The sequence below is a fragment of the Mastomys coucha genome, unplaced genomic scaffold, assembly GCF_008632895.1.
Source record: "Mastomys coucha isolate ucsf_1 unplaced genomic scaffold, UCSF_Mcou_1 pScaffold21, whole genome shotgun sequence".
In the NCBI taxonomy this organism is placed as follows: domain Eukaryota; kingdom Metazoa; phylum Chordata; class Mammalia; order Rodentia; family Muridae; genus Mastomys; species Mastomys coucha.
In genome coordinates, this window is record NW_022196904.1 from 188043345 (window position 1) to 188064265 (window position 20921).

Sequence of the window (20921 nt, forward strand, 5' to 3'; positions counted from 1 at the left end):
TTTCTTTTTTGCTTTTGTTCCAGAAGCTAGGACCTTCATATGGTGCTATATAGAGGTAGTGGTAGGTCTTTTATCTCATTTCTGTTGGCAGGAGCATGTTTGTACAGTTTCATCATTAAATATGATGGTTGTTATCAATTATCTTGCAAGTTTTTTATCAAATGAATAAATAGGTTAACTGTGGATCTTAGTTTGCTCAGTTATGATTAGAAACATTAAGAGGCCCTGAAAGGCTGAATTTTCATATCTAATTCGAGAATTTTCAGCCCTGTTAGACCCCAAGTCCAACCCCATTGTAAATTATCTGAAAAATCAAAGTAAAATCCACAGATGTATAATCCAATTACACTCATGTCTTTAAAATATGAAGAAGTAGTAGAAGTAATTAGTAATAAAGATTCCCTCCGGCATGACCTTGGTGCTGTCTCTCTCGTGTGCAAAGCTGATTTTGGTGAGATTCACTCCCTTCGGTGGTGATTTTGGAGGATAGTGGCACAGGTTTGCCATTCTGGATAGGGAATCGAGAAGTCTGAGCAGAGCTCCATGCCAGGGGCTGCCAGTGAGAGTCCTAAGAGAAGGAAGAGGGGGCATGCTTGGTGTAGGCGCTCAAAGCCTGCAGGTACTGTGCTGGGCTTAGCTTCCCGAGCCTGGACTCATGCCCTTGGCCATCTTTAAGGCTGGACAGTCATGGCCTCACTTGCAGGTGAGGAAGCTGGCCAGGAATTGCAGCCAGGACTCTGACCCTGAACTATTGGCTCCTCCATCATAGAAAGGCTGTTTTGAGTCCTCTTGTCTCAAAGGCCATCACCACACCAGGTGCTCAGTTTAATTCCATTGGGAGAGAATTAGGAGCACTTAGTAGGGGGCCTCAAACAGTGATTGTCTACAGTTCCCTGTGCATTAGTCTAAACCTGTTAGGATAAATACAGACTTTGGAGTACTGTGACTGGGAAGCATCCCAGACATTGTAAAGGTAAGTACAGCCCGTTTGTGCCTCTATTTACCTTACTTACTGAAGCTTTTTGTTACTCTGTTGTTCATTTCCTTGGTTAATAATGCCATTATCTAATAAGGACCTTGAACTCATTCTCTGTTGCCCTGGCATGTGCTGGGTCCTAGAGAGTACCTTTGTAATCTTAGATTTGCGATGGCTTTGACACAAGTAAGCAGTTGTAAACGGAGTGCATTGTGGATATCGTGCGTTGTAGTACAGTAGTAGTCAGTGTTTATTATCGAATTAACAACAAATGTGTGAAGGAGACATTGTGTGCTACTCTTTACCCTGCATCTGCTACAGCTGTTAAGTTTGTAGATCTCTTATGCTTGCCTAATGCAACATGCTCTAAAGGTAAGATCCAGATTCATGAAATAATGATCATGGCTGACATTTGAGTACTGCTGCCTGTAAGCAGTTTTCATCTGAATTCATTATATCTGAAATAATGGAATATTTTATTAGCTTAGATGACATAGTCATCTTAGCAGCCCCAGAGAGTAGCCCTAGAATAACTAATGAAGCAATGTGTGTTAAAAATTAATTGTGTATGCCTTTTGATCTCCTTTTAAAGTGATAAGGTAGAGACCGAGCTCCCAGAACATGGACAGCAGACTCCCCTTCCGTACCTTTACGTCTGCAGCATGGTCATGTGAAGGAAGCACACTGAGATACCTGCTACTGTATAGCAGTTGAGAACTGGGAAAGGGCCAGAAGGCCACGGCTGAGCACTGCGGCTCTGCCTGGCTTGAGCCCAGAGTTCACTTCCTTTCCTTTGCTAGCTAGTTGACCTGGCACGCTGGCTTCCCTGTGCTTGGTTACTCATCTGGAATTGGACTTGCTACCAGTACCTGTCTCATGGGCCTTTCCAAAATCTGGAATGGGTTTTGGAAAGCACTTGGAGTTATAGCATCCTTGATAACTTGAGAACCATCATCATTGTAGGTTGTTTCTGTTGTTACTAAATTAAAAGACATTTAAAACGTATTACCAATTAGGGAAAGAATACCCTTCAAAACACAAAATACTTGAAGTTAAAGAGATTGCAAATAAAATAACTCTATAAGATAATGTCTTACCAGACTACTCTAGTTAAAATGTCTCAGTATTTCAGAGTACCTCCTAATTAAATATGTTAACAGAATAAATCTGAGAAATAGAGCCTTTTCCCCTTATAATAGGTGTGACATCATTCTATGTCTACAAATAGAATGGTAAAATTAATGGTGGTAAACAGCATATTATAATATACTGTACTCTTGATCTGCTAAACTCCTTGAAAGATTTTAAACCAGGCCTGAAAGGTGGCTCATTTGCTAAGGACTCTCCATGCAGCATGAGGATCCGAACTCAGTCTTGAGCACCACATAAAAAGCCCAGCCGCAGAGGCTGTGCTTATAGGTCTTGGACTCTTCTGGTAGCTAGCCAGTTGAGCCAAATCGGTGATTTCCAGGTACATGGAGATCCTGTCTAGTAAGTACATAAAGTAAAGCCTGATTGAAGAAGACACAGCATTGACCTCTAACCTCCACACACAAATGTGCACACTCCTGCAGACACAATCCCATAAATATTATAGGCTACTAGACAAATGCATTTTTAAATGACTGTTCTTCTTTGTGTCTGAATATCAAATCCCATGTCTTTGATAATAAAAAGACACATTCCTTTAGCTTCTTTTTATGTTATTTTGTTTTAACACAGGGTCTCTCCTTTGTAGCTCAGACTGGCCTAGAGCTTGCTATGTAGTCTAACAGGCTTCCAACTTGGGCTTTTCCTGCCTCTGCCTCTGGGAGTTCAGCACGGGTCGCCACACTCCTCTGAAACCTGCCTCTTAGCCTCCAGGACTACAGGAGTATGCTACCACACTGCTCTTCTTTCTTACCTTTCTTACCACACTGCATCATTTCTTTCATGGAAACTGCCAGAGTTCTCTTAGAGAATGTCAGCCATTTTTGTGTCACATAAAACAATTCAGTGTTTAAAAACATTGTTTCCAGAGATGCAGATTGACATACTGCTATTAACAGTGTGTGGATTTTGTTTAAGGAAATAGAAATGCTAATTGATTTAATTTTGTCATTACACATTGTAAACATGTATTGAATTATCACCCTGTACTGCATTTAATTAAAAAGAATATGACAACTTTGGGTTCTCATGAAATTGTTGCAGGTGAGGAGGCAGGTTTCTAGGAACGAACTCTTCCCTGAGGGGTCATTTTAAAAACAGCTGACTCAGAAAAAGTTAGTGTCATCCATGGACTTCACTCCTGAAAAGCGTGTTAACTAGATATGTATAGAATGTGTGCTATTAATCTTCATGAAGTATATTAACTAGATATGTATATAATACCTGCTACTTATCTTCATAAAGGTTCAGAAGTCCCAAGAAATGACATCCTGTGGATAGCTATGGCAGGGACTCATCAGATATGGGCACTACTCCTGGACTCTGGCACACTGCCAAAGAAAAGGTAAGTGACTGTGTCCTGGGACAGCTGTCTTCCTTGGAGTCCCCAGCTTCCCTGCCCGGGTCTCCATGCTCACAGCCCGTGTTGTCCCTGTCAGGGTGTGCTCAGCCACATGGCCCAACAGAAGCGTGGAGCAGGCTTCTTGCTCTCTCATGTGGATTCACTGGGAAGCACTGGTCTGCTCCCCAGGCTAAGGAAGCAGCTGCTGTCAGGAGCCCTGCCAGCCCTTCTGGCAGAGCTGGCGAGGAGGAGGTGGTGAGTCACTAACTGGCGCTCAAAGCCACTGCTCAGAAATGACGCACGTCACTTTGACTTGTATTTCATCAGCCTGGGTTAGCCTGTGGCTGCATCTAATTTCTAAGAGCCTGGGAGGAGCCATTTTTCTGAGTGCCTAGAGAGAGAACCAGAAATGTGAGGTGGGGCTTTAATCCTTCACAACATAACATAGTTCATGTGTCTGCAGTCACTCCTTCAGGTGCTGCAGAGCAGGGTGGCTACCAATCCCAGCTCTCCTTACTGTGGAAGCACAGGAGAGTGAGCAAGCCCCTTTACCTCTGTCATTTTCCATCATTGAATGTATTTGTGTCACCTAGGGGATTGCTGTGTGGAGACTTGGGATAGCATTGGCACCGGCCATGGAGGGATAGGGAGCAGTACTTCTCCACACGGTGTCTCCTGACTCCCCCTCCTCCCTCCGCCTCAGTCAGGGCTGGCTGCACTTCTCTCTCTGCTCCGCTCTTCTCTGACTTTGGTTCATGCCTGATTATAAATACTTCTTCCCACTGGACTACCTCTTAAAGAAAGGAGCCTGGTTCCACGTCCTCTGTACTCTGCCTGGTGCTGTGTCTGGTAGATAACAGTTCAGTAAAAGCCTGTGTGTAGACTGAGCAAATGACTGAAAGTCTGTCCTGTGCCTGTGAAGGCAGGCACTGAGCAAGGCCACTGGAGCTGCTCACTGGCTTGCCTGTTGGCTTTCTCACACACCCAGGGCCACGTCCAGGGTGGCACCACCCAGAGTGGGCTGGGCCCTTTCGTGTCAGTCATCAGTGACCACAAGTTTGTCCACAGGTCAATCTGATGGATGCATTCTCTGTGAAGCTCTTCACAGATGACTCCAGTTTGTGTCAAGTTGACAAAAACACTGAGCAGGACACAGTCACAGACCATAAAGTTGTTATGTAATCATAGAAAGTAGGTACTAGCTTCCAAGCTATCATAATTATCTTTTGTTTGTTTCTTTTTAGTTTTTTTATACAGGGTTTCTCTGTGTAGTCCTGGCTGTCCTTAAACTCACTCTATACTCTAGACTGGCCTCAAACTCAGATCCACCTACCTCTGTCTCCTGAGTTCTGGGATTAAAGGTGTGCCCATTCTACTTATCTTTATTTGTAGAAAGGGACAGCTGTCTAGCTGTCCAAGATGTCAGGTATCCAGGCACAGGTGTGGAACACAGTTGTGTAGTGGTTTATGACAATCATGCATCTGATAAAGTGACTCTCAACCTGTGGGTTGTGATCCCTGTGAGATCACATGACCCTTTCACAGGGGTCACCTAAGACCATCAGAAAACATAAATATTTACATTATGATTTACCTTAGCAATAAATTATAGTTATAAAATAACAACAAAAATAAGTTTATGGTTGGGAGTCACCACAGCATGAAGTATTAAAGGATCACAGCATCAGGGAGCTTGAGAACTACAGATCTAAAATGTTTGCCAAATATCCTTTTACTAGTCACTATGTTGGATAATAGAGATGAAATTAGATGATCTCTGTGTTAAAAATAAAATGAAGAGATGCCCATCCTCAGATGAATCAGATCGGCAGACACTGAAAACAGAGAGCTCTTGTGTCAGGAGAATCTCTGAACTCCTTCATGCTGAGCTCTTTAGCCAAGGGATTTGAAGTGTCATGGCCAACTTCTGGAGCAGAGAGGCCTTCCAAGCAGAGCTGCTGCTAGTGGTGTCAGGTCTTGCCACAAAAATGTTGTTATAGAAAGTTTTAATCTAGGAGTGAGCTGATTTAATGTGTTCTCGGAAGAACCCTTCCAGCACTCAGAGTGGAGCAAGATACGATTCAGGAGGCTGTAGCTGTCATCCAGGCAAGAGGCAATGGTGACGTGAGCAGTCAGGTTACTTGTGGTGCGTGAGGTATGATTGCAGCAGCAGCCACAAGTGACAACAGCTGGGATGTGCTGCAGGGCTGCCTAAGTGTCCTTGTCAGAGGCTCGTCGATATTTATAGTAGGAAAATGGTTGCTCCAGTTCCATCAATCTACAACTTACATTTGTGGGTGCATTGCTGGAAAGACAGTGTCGAATGCAGATTTGCATGCAGGGCTGGCCTCTAATGTTTAGTCAGCTTACTGTTCACCTCGCTTTATCAGAGACTCTTCTCTAACACGTTTAGGCCTCTTCCCTTGCAGTGTAAGTGTTGCACGTACTTCTCTGGCCAGGAACTTTCTGTGAGTCCTCGAAAAAGTAGCAGTGTCTTACTGCCCTCCTCCTGTCCTTGCCTTTACCCAGTCCAGAGTGCTGGTCGCATTGGACCCCAGTGCTGTGCCACTGGAGATGGTGCACACCCAGCCTTTCAACCCCTCTTTCTCACGGTACCTTGTCGTCCTGTTAGTCATTTTGACGTTAGTCTAGAAATCAAGGTGTCAACTTCTCTGTGTTACAAAAGGAATTAGTAGGGATCCTTGTCGGCATCTCGAGGCAGAGCTCTCTACAGTTGCAGCTGCCCTGAACTGGTTACAGTTGTGTGCCACCAGGCTCTGTGCTGCAGTACTTCAGATACATGTTTCTTTGCATTTGTAAAAAATGAGTTTTGTATAGTTGATCACTTAATGCAGTCATTACATCATTTTCTTAAAATGTTCATGCTGAGAGACCTGGCTTCCTTCAATCTGCTCTCTGTTTTATAGAATACACAGACATTTTAAACGACCAAAACTAGATAATCTATCTCATTATTAATAGTTCTCTTCTAGAACCTGATATTGTATGAAACTGAGGTGTTAAAATGAGAATAAAATCATCTCATCATCTCATAATCTGATCATTATTGTTGTGATGTCAGGGATTTCTTACCTGGTATTAGAAAGTGATTTCGATAAGTTAGTTATACTAAAGAGAGGGCCTACGTAGTAGCTCACTGAGAGAATGCCTGGGCAGCCGCAGCAGTGGACAGGCGTCCATCACTGGTTCTGTGGATTTGTTTAAATGCTGTCACCATTGAGTTGGTTATTTATGTTCCTTTAGTAACTTGTGAACCCACCTATAAACTTGTCTTTCAGTGACCTCAAAAAAGGAACCTGCCTTCGTTTTGCTGGAAGTGGAAATGAAGAAAACCGAAACAATGCATATCCTCACAAGGCAGGCTTTGCCCAGCCGTCAGGCCTGGCTCTCGCCTCAGAAGAACCCTGGAACTGCCTCTTTGTGGCCGACAGCGAGAGCAGCACTGTGAGGACCGTCTCGCTGAGAGACGGAGCTGTGAAGCACCTCGTAGGCGGAGAGCGAGACCCCATGGTAAAGAAACTGCTGTGTGCTGTGCGCACATCCCCAAGTGAGCCATCCATCGAGTTTAAGGTTTATCCCTGGCTCGTCTATGATAACATGCAGTCAAAGCAGAAAGCATGGCTATAAAAAAACACAAGTGAAGCCCTCCCTCTGAGAAAAGCACCCACCTGACTACACATAAGCCTTCAGGGGAGGGGAAAAGAGCGATTGCAGTGGGTTTGTGGCAGTGGATTAGGAGGAGCACTGCACTAGCAGATGTGAGCCTGCTGTGAGCGACAGCATGGCAGCCAGTAGAGTGCAGCGTGTGCCCTGTACTCGCCAGTCTCTACCGCACCCCGGCACTGCTGTGAAAAGCCCCAGCTTTAGAAACACTAGGGTCTTAGTTTTCATGTGACCTCCTAACCACGCACTGAAAATTTTAATAACTGCTATTTCTTTCTCTTTAAAAAAAATAAAAGAATTTATTTGCTTTTGGTGATGTTGATGGAGTAGGCATCAATGCGAAGCTTCAGCATCCACTTGGGGTTGCATGGGATGAGAAGAGGCAACTGCTCTATGTGGCAGACTCCTATAATCACAAGGTGAGTCTTGGCTGAAGACACGCTGCTTTGCTTTTGACCAATGTGCCTCCAACCAGTGCCTCTCTAGATACAGAAAGCAGCTATCCCTTCAGTACTACAGCCCTGGGCGCTATAGCCCTGGGCGCTTCAGCCCTTAGCCCTCAGCCCTATAGCCCTCAGCCATCAGCCCTACAGCCCTACAGCTCTCAGCCCTACAGTCCTCAGCCCTACAGCTCTCAGCCCTACAGCCCTCAGCCCTACAGCTCTCAGCCCTACAGCCCTCAGCCCTACAGCCCTCAGCCCTTAGCCCTACAGCCCTACAGCTCTCAGCCCTACAGCCCTCAGCCCTACAGCTCTCAGCCCTACAGCCCTCAGCCCTTAGCCCTCAGCCCTACAGTCCTTAGCCCTACAGCCCTCAGCCCTACAGCCCTCAGCCCTTAGCCCTCAGCCCTACAGCCCTTAGCCCTCAGCTCTCAGCCCTACAGCCCTCAGCGCTGCACAGCTTCTTCTGGGCTGTTCTTGCCATAGCCTTATGATATCTGAACTGAGGGAAATGCTAAGCTAATTCCAGGGGCTGTGACCTAAATGTATGAATTGTGAACCATCAAAGGTGCTCAAGTAACGAAGGCAGGAAATAAGGAGGCATGTTAGGGGGAAGTGTGAACCAGCTGTTGGAGTTTCATTCTGTTGCTATAATAAAATTGATCGAAAGCTGGGCAGTGCTGGTGCACGCCTTTAATCCCAGCACTTGGGAGGCAGAGGCAGGAGGATTTCTGAGTTCAAGGCCAGCCTGGTATAGAGTGAGTTCCAGGACAGCCAGGGCTACACAGAGAAACACTGTCTTGAAAACAAAACAAAACAAACAAACAACAACAAAAAAAAAACCTGACCAAAAGCAGCTTGGGGGCAGGGGGAAGAATTTACTTGGCTTGTACCTTAAGCATAAGTCCTTCATTGAGGGAAGTCAGGGCAGAAATTTGAAGGCAGGCCTGCTTGCTGACTTGCTCATAGCCCAGGCTTAGCTAGCTTTCTTATGTCACCAGGACCGTCTCTATCCATTGGTGCTACCTACAGTGAGTGGGCAAGCCTCCCCAGATTAACTAACAGGACAGTCCCTCACAGACCTGCCCGCTGCAGTCTGGCCTGGGTAGTCCCCGCTTTTCTATAACTCCAGATTGTGTCAGGTTGGGAGTTGAAAGCTACCTGGGACTAGCAGATGAAGAGTTTGAGCTGTTGCAGTTGTAGTGACGACGAGTAAATACGTCCGTCTTCTGTACCACCGCCATGTCTGACTGGCTGTTCTCATTCTTACTGTAGAGTTCTGTGCACTGTGATGAGCAATCATAAGCTTAATGTGCTTGAGACATAGCCAGCAGGCTTTACATTTAACAAAAGAAGCAGTCCTTAGACAGTGCTCTCAAGAAGTCAGCCAAACTGTGGAAGTGTGTTCCACAATGGGAAAAAACAAACAAACTGCAATTTACAGCAAACCACAGTAGAGCTAAGATTTTATAATCTGAATGAAATTTCTGATGAAATCTCTCTTCTTCAATGATGTAAATGAATGCTGGGATTTTTAGGAAAATCTGGAACTATCTACTGTTCTGAGACCTGTTCTGAGACTGTTCTGTACTGTTCTGTTATTGAGAACACTAATGGCAGTTGGGAGTCCTTTGGTTTCCCTGGCACTGCTGTAAACAGGAATGACTGCAGGGGAAATGTTTCTTCTTTTTTCTTTAGATTAAAGTTGTGGATCCAAAAACAAAAGGCTGTAGAACGTTAGCGGGGACTGGAGAGGCCAGTGATGGCAGTTCCAGCTTTGCGGAGTCAGCCTTTAATGAGCCCGGAGGCTTGTGCATTGGTGAGAGTGGTCGGCTGTTATATGTAGCGGACACTAATAATCACCAAATTAAAGTGATGGATTTAGAAGCAAGAACAGTTTCTGTGGTAAGTTATCATAAAAGATAGTTTAGAGGATGTGGGTTTAAGAACAGTGCTGAGCCTTGGTGCAGTTTTGTTTTGTCTGTCTCTGGTATGTGCTTGGCACATGGAGAAAGGGGGTCGGAAGTGGGTATCCTGTTACATTCTGGGACAACTCGACCAGGAGGCTTGCTTTGAGGATCTCCTGTTAGACTTAAAATGTAAGTTCCATCTGTTTTGAGCACTTGAGGAAAATGCTGGAATTTGGAGAGAATTGGACGAACCTTTAATAAAAACAAAGACCTTGGGTCTCTTTCTAAATGTGTAGAAGCCATGATGCACAGTGTATCTGAGTGCCATGTGCACGGGTTGTTTTATTCGGTGACCCTTAGATCGTTGTCTACTGTCTGTTTCCTGTGGTGAGTCCAGTACCAAATTGTCTTCAAAAGTCCATGCTCCCCAAACTCCGAAAATAAGATGGGCTGCAGAAAACTGGGCCACGTTCAAAACGGTTTTCAAAGAGAAAGTCTGTTGCCCACTGCCTTTTAATGTATCTATCTACCTGATAGCGTTGGTTGGGGGTGGGAGCTTTTTTTTCCTAAGTTGCATTTGCAAGATAATTATTTTAATATAAATCCAGAGAATAGCATCAAAAAGTGTCATCTGTTGCATAGATTTCTCTTGGCAGTGAAAGTTATGACCCTGTATCTAACCACTGTCCTTAAATTAAAACAGTTGCTTTAATTTCCTGCCGTTTACAAACCATGGGACAGTTAGTTTACTGCTGAGTCCTCAGGTGTCTGACTGCAGAGGCAAGCTGTTTGTCTGTACTTGGGGAAAGTCTTTAGACTAAATGGCAGCTAGTTTCACTGCTGGAGAACTTCATTGCTCTGTCTAGATCTAAGGCTGAGTTCCCTCGTTGTTGTCCTAATAGTGCTTCTGCTTTAATACCTGTCCTCTGGTCCCCTAGCTCCCAGTCTGCAAGTCTGACAGCGCTGTGGTGGACGGCTCCCTCCCCAGAGAGAAGCAGAAGACAGTGCCCAGGGTGCCGAAGTCCGCCCCACACATCGGCCTGCCCCCTGTGACAGTGCATCCTGGCCAGGCTCTGCAGCTCAGGCTCAGGCTCCAGCTTCCCTCAGGCGCAAAGCTGACTGAAGACGCACCCAGCTGCTGGTTCCTGAAAGCTGAAGGTGTGAGCACAGCACTGCAGACTGAGTCCTGAACTGCTTGGGTTCAGTCTGGTCGTTTCTGTTCACTATACATTTTACTGTATGTTTGGGCAAGATTTGAGGGAAATGGTGTGAAACGTGAATCTAGCTGTAATCCACTTTGATGTGTTTACTGTTCCCTCTTACCTTACACTCCGGGGTTGTGGCCTGTGAGAGCCCCAGCAGCTCTGAGCAGTATGGCTTCTGGGAGTGAAGCTTGCCTGCATGTGCACCCCATTCCATCTTTTTCATTTCATCCCCAAAATGAGCCACTGAAAGTTAAAGCCTCATATCTGATGCCAGCACTCAGGAGACTGAGCTAGAAGGACCACAAGTTTGAGGCTAGCCTGAGCTACACAGTGATTCCCAGGCCATCTGTGTTACGGAGTGAAAGCCTGCCAAAAACCCTAAAAATTAAACAAAAAATTAAAGGTCTGATGAGGAGAAATAGTAGAACTTCCTTATTTACTATCTTTTTCTGTAGCTCTTCTTTCTCGGCCCTTGTGCATACAGATCCCCCTCTCATTGTGGACAGTAAGGCCAGTGTTCTGCTTGCTCTGTTAGTGCTATTAGACATGAGAACTGCTGTTGCACAGTGGGAAGGAAGCAAGGCTAAAGTGAAGTGCTGGGGTCCAGAACTCTCAGAGCAGGACTTGGTGTCTCAGATGAGCTTCCTGTCCTGTCTCCCACGCTCTTTCACACGCTGTCACTCAATCTTGCATTTCCTCAGTTCCTCCTCTCCCACACCCTCTCACACACTTACGTTACCCCAATCCTGGCCTCAGGCCTACTTACCTTCATACATTCTCAGGACAGAAGCTGCTGGTCTGCAACTGTCAGGGTGCCGTCCAGACCAAGAGGATCCTGCCGGTGGACTGCTAGCTACAGTTTGAACTCCCTGAGCCTGTGCAAACCCGGGCACCCCCAAATCCCTTTCTGGTCTCCAGGAGGCCCTATACATATGAAAACAGCCCCTTAGTTGAAGAGCACACATTTGATTTCTCTGTGTAATTACAGACCAGTATAATGGTTTTTTAAAATAAGATATTGACAACCTTTTTAACTCTGCATTCTTAACATCCAGATTGAGTGCTGAGTCATTGCCCTGCAAAGTGAAGAGGAGTTAAGGTGAAGGGTCAACTACTTAGATGTTCACTCTCTGTCCAAAATATTGGCTCTGTTTTTACTATCCAGGGCAGTTGAGCTTCTATGCAGGAGTCTAGTAATTCAAAAATTCTAAAAGCATTACAGAGCCAATGTCTACACTTAGGGATAGAAGACCTCTCTTTGGGTGGGGCTGGGTTTTTAGAAACTAAAAAACTATAGTTAAGCCATAGTTTAACCATAGTTAAAGTGGTTAAAGTTTGTGACTATTTAAAAGAACCACTTCATAACTCATACATGTAATGTATATGACAAACATAAAGAAATAAAAGTTGGCGAATAGCAGTTTGTTATTGTTTTGCCTGGATTTAGAAATCACTGCAGAGTTGTGTAGGCATTTGTATTCTCTAAAGTTCATCTTGTACTTTTTAGACCATATCCCTGAAGGTCATTTTCCCCTTGGTGAGAACTGGTCTGTTGTCTCACAGGTCTTTCACTTGCTTATTCAGCAGTAGACCTTCCTTTGAGCTGGGTATGTGAGGCTCACCTTCAGTAGATTCGCACAGGGCAGGGTCGTCCAGGATGCTCTCTTCTCACTAGTTCACTGCGTCGGAGCAGAGCATGCACTAACAGGCTTGCCCCAGACGCTTGCTGATGCAGAGGCTCTTTCCTTACAAGTTTCTAGTTTCCTACTTACTTTTTTTTTGTCAAATATATGTATGTGTATTATGCATGTGAGTGTGTCCACATATGTGAGCACACATGTATGTATGTATACATGGACATGCACATGTTTGAGCATGCATGTGGTTAATGCCATGTGTCTTCTTTGATCTCTCTCCACCTAAAATATGGAGAAATGATGTCTCAGTAACTCCGAGCTCACTGCTCCGAATACTTTGATAGTTGTGGGATGCTCTGTCCCGACTCCCTGTGCTCTAGGGTTATAGATGGCTGCCACGTAGACCCAGCATTTACATGGCTTCTACGGATCTGAATTCTGGCTCTCACACTTTGCCCACACCATGCTCCAGCCTCTTGTATTTTTTTTATAGTCTTAATAATATTCTCTCCTGTTTTCTAGGCAATGAATGGCTTCTTCAAGAACAGATCCCATCTGGAGACATAGAGAATATTTCCAATCAACCGACAATTTCCCTGCAGATTCCTACCGATTGCTTGTCACTGGAAGCTGTGGTGTCTGTCATTGTGTTTCTTTATTACTGCAGTGCAGGCAGCAGTGCATGTATGATGAAAGGAGTCGTGTTCAGGCAGCCTTTGCAGATAACCAGCACCCAACCAGTCTGTGCAGCTCCTGTAGAGCTCACATACACATTCTAGAAAGCTGGCCAGCAGCCCTCACCACAGGCCCTGTCCATCCTGCCATCCGTCGTTTAGGGAAAAAAGAATTACAGAAACCCATTGCTCAGTTGTAACAACTGATACCAAAATAAAGCTGTGTTCCTTATTAATATTCTAATTATAAACAAATTTCATTTTAGCTGTGTGCTAGCCAAGCCATTGACCATCATTTAACCACAGCGCGGTAAGCTTTGCTGTTATTTGACACAAGGCGACAGTCCATGCTGTATCAGAGATTATATTTGTAGTCAAAACTAATCATGCCAGATATCTTAAATAATCTCTTCTGCCTTTATCAGTATCAATTAGCCATTTCACATGTAAATTTCCAGTAACTTGAGATGGGCCTAAGCTGTGCACCTTTGTGTCAGGACACCTGCCATTTAGTGTCTAAGATCTGCTTAAAGCCAGAACAAAAAGTATTCATTTGGTAGAAACAGAGCATGTGACTATCTCCTGTGATTTTTCTCACTTGAGGTATTTTTAAAAGAGAGTTTTAATCTATTTTTATTATAAATTATTTGTTTTAACATTCCATTATTAATGCCTTATAACTTTATATAAAAAAGAAAAAAATATATAGAATTTCTAAGGGCACGCAGACTTACCTTTAACTATATTTTAATAAGCATATTCCTGCAGGCAGTGCCTAGCTCCCCAGAAGCACGCTGACTGGGGGTGGAGACTGTGCTGTATTGCTGTGTGTGTTGGTTTATTGTAGTAGTTGAGCTTGATATAAATGAGCATCATGCTATTTTGGAAATTTACATTTCAGTTTTAAGAGTTAAGTAATAGAATTGTTGGGTTTGAGATTTTTGTTATTATTTTGGTTCCCATATTTAGAATTTAAATTATGATCATTAATTTTGATATTTTGAAAAATCATATATAAACCTTCAATTTTCTATTTTCAGGGTAAAATATTTTAATGTAATTGACGGGTACAGTTATACTAATATACTTCCAAAACAGTGCCAGTACATCACTGTGTGTTTCAGCCCTAGTATTTTTAAATACTGAATCTAGTATTTTTAAATTACTAGGGCTGAAACACACAGTGATGTACTGGCACTGTTTGGGTGTTTGTTTTCTTTAAAGCCAGAAGAGAGCACTGGAGGGCACTGGAGAGGTTTGGTTCCCGTTGTTCCTTTAGCTATCATAGATTATCATCATAGCAGCTGCAGAGCTTTGTTTTTCTAGAACTGAGTGGATTACAAGACTCCAGAAGCACTATTTGAGCCCCGCCTATGAATTCAGTCTGTATCTGTGGATGCTGCCTCCCTTCCTTCCACAGAGGCCCTAGGTTTGAAGTAGAATCATTCAAGCATAGTCTATTGATAGATTTTTGAAGTAGTTTTTTGATAGATAATATTTGCTTGTTTTATTGTTCAGTTAGCTAAAAAAAGAAAATCTAAAAAAAAACTTCCTGACTTCAGTTAGTAATTTGTAATAGCTATTTCTCAGGAGCAGAGCAAGCGAGCGAGCATAAAAGGGAAGGGTTTAGAGTTACACATGGCTACCCAGGAACCTTTGCTTCTAGACCCAACCAAAGCAGAGGTGTGTAACTACAGTCAATAGCTGATAGTCTGTGATGAGGGCGCCTTAGGATATTTCAGCCCTGTTTGATTTGTTGGATTCCTCATTTCCAGTTGGACAGGATGAGAATATTTTGGCTCAGTCATTTCCTGTTTGAGAACATAATCAGTTTCACTCTCTAAAACGGTATATATAGCTTAACTTGTGTGGAAATGATTTTTTACTCTGAAAATACAAGCGTGTATTCTGTAGTTTCATGTACCTTGAAAATCCCCAAATTCTCTTTAGAATCACTTGATTTTTTCCCTTTGCCTGGGTAGGCTCTTACTTGAGTCTTCAGTGACTGAGGGATGCACAGTGGCTACACACTCCCACCACCTCTCTGCACTGCTGCTCACACTAGAATGTTAGTGGTGATGGACATAGAAAGTCCTCAGTGAGCAGAGCACATGGTTTACCGGGACCAGGAGTGAGTGACAGATAGGCACCCACAGGACCAGGAGTGACAGACAAGCACCCACAGGACCAGGAGTGACAGACAAGCACCCACAGGAGGAAGTGGAAGTTGTGATGCTTCTGAAGCTGCAGCGCCTTCTCTTTTCTCTGAGAGCTTTGTGCTTGCCCTGTGACCTGTCTGCCTTGGGGCTCATACCACTAAGATAAGTTATTTGGGCCTATTTTTTGCAGTTTGGGAAATCTGGGAGACAAAATGAAAATGTGTAACTATAGTTTTTGCGCCTAGGCAGAACTGACCATTTTTTTCTATCCATTGAGAAGTCTTCAGCTCAGCCTTTGCCTTTGGCATGGTGATGTTTAAGACCGGTCACCAACGGTCAGAGCTGTTACTCATTTGGAAGGTGTTTCTTTGGCATGTGCAGAGGCCCTGGGTTCCTTCGTCAGGGGAAAGGAAATCAGGAAAAGCTAAGTTTTGTAGTGATCAGTGACATAAAGCCACGTGCAGGGACTGTCACTGAAGCTCTAAATGAACAAGCCCGTGCTGTCTCACTGGAATTCTACCTCTGTATTCTCAATGATCAGAGATGCTAAAGTAATCTGAACTGTAAGCACTAATAGCTTCTCTAAAGCCACTTCTGGTACCAAAGATGGGGGTCTATGTAGAGTCCTCTCATTTACCAGTTTCCTTTAAAGTTGGAGTTGGTGAGGACAGGGATAAGTACGGGGTTTTATTATTTAGCACAGTACGGTGGCAGGAGGGTGGATCTCGCCCTGTAGAGCAGGGCTGCTGGACCAAGCCTGGGCTTGCAGCCAGGCCTCAGTGAAATGCTCACACGGCATTTAGCATGGAGTAATTTATGAACTGCTATTTAAATGACAGTAATTTATGGCCACAGACATGGGCTTGAGATTTTTTTTTTTTTTTTACAACTCGAGTTTCTAAAGCAAAATATTTCTCCACCACTTGACATGTTAGCAGTCCCAGTACAATCCAGGCTCAAGAAGAAAAAGAACACTTTATGGTAGAATGTATTACCATTTCATAAACAATATTGTTTATAAAGAAGCACCTCTCTACTGTATTGAAGTATTTAAAAAGACCTGGAACTATAATGAATGTGGTTTTTTTCAAAGAGGGTCCAGACATAGCTGGAGACACACTACACTCTTAACAACTTGTACAAGAATCTTCAAATTATAACTTGTGTACCCTGGGGTGGTGCGCTCACCCTGGGGTGGTGCTCTCTTCAATCTTCAGTGTACTTGAGAATAATATTAGGGACTGCGTAGGTGTGTACATTCCCGAAAAGAAAGCTGCTATGGCATGTTGGTAGCTTGTGTGGAGGTTGGGAAGCTCCTGGGAAGTGCCCAGTGCCTAGAACAGGACCTAGTGTGCGCGTGCTGGGTGTCCTCGCTGACTCAAGTGTGGCTGTGAGCAACAGAACTTGACTGAGGCTCCCTACAAAGGGAAAGTGAGAACTTACCCCTGGCCTTCAATGTGGGCAGAAGGACGCTTCCACTCATTGAGTTCTTGCCACTGGCTGGGACTTTCCCAGTACTTTGTGTGTGCCGCCCACATGCAGGCCTCACAGCAGCCTCAGGGTGGAGGATGGTCCTTCCTCCTTGAAGCCAGGGTTTGAGCAGTTACCTCAGCACCCAAGAGTGCACTTAGGAAGTGGCAGAGCCTGGACAGTTGTCTGCCCCACTGCCTGCTCTGTTGTCTCTCAGACTTGCAAGTTCACATATTTCATACCTTTATGTAGTAATTTATCAATCCAGAAGATTCCAGGAGCCCTGGGAATGATTGATTGTGAAATTCATTTAAATTCATTAAAGCCATTTAACTCACATGGCTTCTCAAAGGTTCTCATCATCTAGGTCTTGGAATGGTGTATATAACCATTGGTTCCCCTAACTCACATGGCTTCTCAAAGGTTCTCATCATCTAGGCCTTGGAATGGTGTATATAACCATTGGTTCCCCTAACTCACATGGCTTCTCAGAGTTTCTCATCATCTAGGCCTTGGAATGGTGTATATAACCATTGGTTCCCCTAACTCACATGGCTTCTCAAAGGTTCTCATCATCTAGGTCTTGGAATGGTGTATATAACCATTGGTTCCCCTAACTCACATGGCTTCTCAAAGGTTCTCATCATCTAGGCCTTGGAATGGTGTATATAACCATTGGTTCCCCTAACTCACATGGCTTCTCAAACGTTCTCATCTTCTGGGCCTTGGAATGGTGTATATAACCATTGGTTCCCAGAGGATTTTCTCTGCCCTTAATTTCTGTAACTAGCCAGTTTTTCTTGGCAGGAGTATGTATAGACATCCCAGTTAGCTCAGCAGGACTGTCCCAGCGGCCCGTCATAAAGAACATGGCTGGTGCAGGCCTTGAGAAGTCTGCCATATCTGACACAATGTGTTTTGTGAACCAAGGTGAGGTGTGGAGGAATAAAGTCCTCTGCCTTCCTACAGCCTTAATGGTCTGGTGTGCTCTGGTCCCTAATGGTCCCTAGTGACTCAGTGTGGGCGTGTGAGACAAAATGCCCCACATATGCCAGTGGAGGTTTTAGGAGCATCCTGGTGCAGCGTCTGTCCATTGTGAGGAAGAGTGAAGCAGTACTGTGGTTCAGTGAGGCGCGAGCCACATGGGTCAGAAATGCCATCTGATAGTGACAGTAGTCACATACCTTGAGGCAGACCTCAGTGCTAATCACCAGGATTGCTTTTTCCACCTGTGTTTCAAAGCTGAAGTGAAGAATTAGCACTCACCAAGTCACTGTTTTACCCGGGCTTAATGAAGTTTGCTTTTCTCCAGTTCTTTGCAATAGGGTAATAGACAGAATGGTCATAAAAGTTAGAGGCTTGATAATCAAGCCACGTGGCATTCTGGGGCTAATCAACCTTGTCTCCTGCCTGTGTTGACTTGTGTAGGCTGGTGCCTCAGCTCTTGAGTGGCCGCTATGAGCACACAGGCTGGGCTGGAATAGGACACAGCCCTGCCTGCAGGTTTTGCTAGGATAGCTTTTGCCATAGCGTGGTCCTTTGGTTTAATCATTGTCAGGGGTTAGAGTTGAAAAGCGAAAACCCTGGATGCTTGTGGAATGTGTGGCTAGGTGTAGTTACTCATTGTCTGGTGTCCTTTCCTCCCCGTGTGTCATTCCTGTGTGCCTGTGGACACTGCTCTCGACAGTCTCCTGACCCAAAGGAAAGTATTTTCCAATACACTTCCACCTGTGTCCACCCTCAGCTTTGGCTTAGAAATGAATACTGAACCTAGGTACTATAGTGTCTGGCCTGGCTCAGAAATGGATGCGAGCAGTATTGCTGTCTTAAAGTGAAATCTGAAGCTCTAAGTGTGGTGCTTGTAGGTTGCTTAGTTTCAGCTTTCCACATGAAATTAATCAGAAGGGAAGTGAAGATCCACCCTCTGAGATACGGACAATTTAAAGAGAATTTTTATTATTCTGTACCTAATTTCATGAGAAAATATGATGAGATAAATAAGATCAAACAATCAGTAAATTATACCCATGGGGATGAAAGTGCCTAAGTTCCTAGCATAGCCATTGAAGACTTCCTGTCTCTGTTTTTAGTTCCACAAGAAATATAATTGTTGACACAGAGTTGGAATGTGTTATCAGTGCCTACCTGTGATATCATCATTGGGAGTTACCTGCAAAAACTCAGCCAGAGCCCGACTCAGCCCGGTGACCTCCACTCTCAGAAACAGCTGTAGTTCCTGTAGAGCCTTTGCTGGGGAGCTGGGGTTCCACGGGGACTCAAGTGGGGAGCATGGTGCAATGATTATTTTTCTAAAATTCCTTGTAACTTCTCAGTTTTCTACAGCAGAGAACACTACCTGTATGACATCAGGTTGGCTTCCTCACTGTGCACAGGCTGATAGTATAGCTTTAGGTCACTTAGGAGACACCATTACTGTCATTACTTCCTGCCTTAGGGAATCGGGACCTCTGTCTGTCACTCCTTCGAGGTGTGCTTCATGGATGATCACATCACGTTGGAGTGCTTCATGGATGATCACATCACGTTGGAGATTCTTGCCATCTTGTATGGGTAAATGGTGTCATTTAATTTGTGAGCCTAGAGGTACTCTGCCATGATGATGTCATGCCTAAACAATGTGGTGAAAATCTCATACAAGTTCAGAACTAGTGTTTCTAGACACGACTTTGTCCTGGAAGGATTTCCTTGTTATGCATTTTAAAGTGTTTGTAGATGGGTTAATATATTTTTATGCAATCTATTTTACACTTATTTCTAGACCAAACTCTTAGTGGCTTCTTCACGTGCATTACTGGGTGGATCAGAGCTTCACTAACATGAGACGTGTGGAACCGAGGGTCGAGGAAGCACGAGTGTGTTCCTTGTACTTGCAAACCTAAAGCTCTTCCAAAGCTTTGTACTTTTTTTCATGAAACAGATTAAATATTTTTCTCTCCAAAGTTGTGTTTCTGACCTGAATATGCTTTTTGTTTTAAGTATATCACTGATTTTACTACTTGGAAACCTGTAAGCTGGGGCTGAAGAAATGGCTTAGTGGATAAAGCTTAGAGTTTGGGTCTCTGCACCACATAACAACTGAGCTTGTATGGATGACTGGAAATTAGGATTCTCTCTTGGAGGTCTTAGTCTCATTAATCTGGGGATTTAAAAATGGAGTCAAATGGAAGCAGGACAATTTTATTAAGAGTCTAAAGAGAAACCTCAGTAGCCGCCTGGAGGAGGAAGAGGAAGGACAGAAAGAAAAAGCCACAGGGGAGGGAGCATTAGAGAAAACAAAGAAGCCCAAGATGTTGAGGAAAGTGTTAAGAAAAGCATTCTTAGAATGGAGAAGAAAAGGAAGAGCCATTCCTGGGTAATTGAGAATAGCACACAGACAGGCTTTGACCTTTGTGTGGCTATGGCTCAGAAGCTCTGCAGCAGGGCAGAGATCCAGGGAAGGAGCAATCTCATTGAAGACTAGTGAGCCCATTCATCTCTTTAGTGTGGCTTAAGGTAAGTCACCTTCCTCAGCCCCCTGGAGTGTTAGGTCTCTACCCAGGTCCAAGAGTCTGTTCTCTTAAGTAGGAAAATGTTTTAAATGTTTTAAAGATTTATTTATTTATTTTATTTATTTATTTATTTATTTATTTATTTAATGTGTATGAGTTTACTGTCGCTGTCTTCAGACACACCAGAAGAGGGCATCAGACCCAGTTACAGATAGTTGAGAGCCACCATGTGATTGCTGGGATTTGAACTCAGGATCTCTGGAAGAACAGTCAGTGCTCTTATCCTCTGAGCCATATCTCCAGCCCCACAAATTTTTTTCTACTCTTAATATGGTAACCTGCCTGTAATCCCTAAGGAAGGGATGGGGGATCCACTGGGCAAGCAGCTAGACTAGATGAGCTGGGGGACTCTAGGTTCAGGGAGAGACCCTGTCTCTGTAAGTAAAGTGGAGAGCAATTAAGGAAGACACCTGATATCTTACGATTCTGTTGCTGTCAAGAGACATCATGACCATAGAAACTCTTGAACATATTTAATTGGGGCTAACTTACAGTTTCAGAGGTTTAGTCCATTATCATGGCAGGAAGCATGGCAGCATCCAGGCCAACTTGGTGCCAGAGAAGGAGCTGAGAATTCTACATCCGAATTTACAGGCAGCAGGAGGAGAGAGACTGCGCCTGGCTTGGATAGTTGAAACCTCAAATCCCACCCACAGTGACACACTTTCTTCAAGTCTGTCCCTCCTAATCCTCAAGCAGTGCCACT

General features: G+C 44.2%; 1 protein-coding gene across 1 annotated transcript in view; it reads left to right on the forward strand.

The window, feature by feature from the left end:
• Nucleotides 1-19606, forward strand: part of Nhlrc2 (NHL repeat containing 2) — a 55994-nt gene extending 36388 nt beyond the window's left edge. Inside the window, exons 6-11 of the mRNA XM_031390784.1 lie at nt 3371-3470; nt 6767-6998; nt 7448-7570; nt 9290-9496; nt 10440-10659; nt 12866-19606. Coding sequence (XP_031246644.1) covers nt 3371-3470; nt 6767-6998; nt 7448-7570; nt 9290-9496; nt 10440-10659; nt 12866-13122 — 1139 coding nt within the window. The 3' untranslated portion in view covers nt 13123-19606. The remainder of the gene's footprint in view (nt 1-3370; nt 3471-6766; nt 6999-7447; nt 7571-9289; nt 9497-10439; nt 10660-12865) is intronic.
• Nucleotides 19607-20921: the final 1315 nt, after the last annotated feature.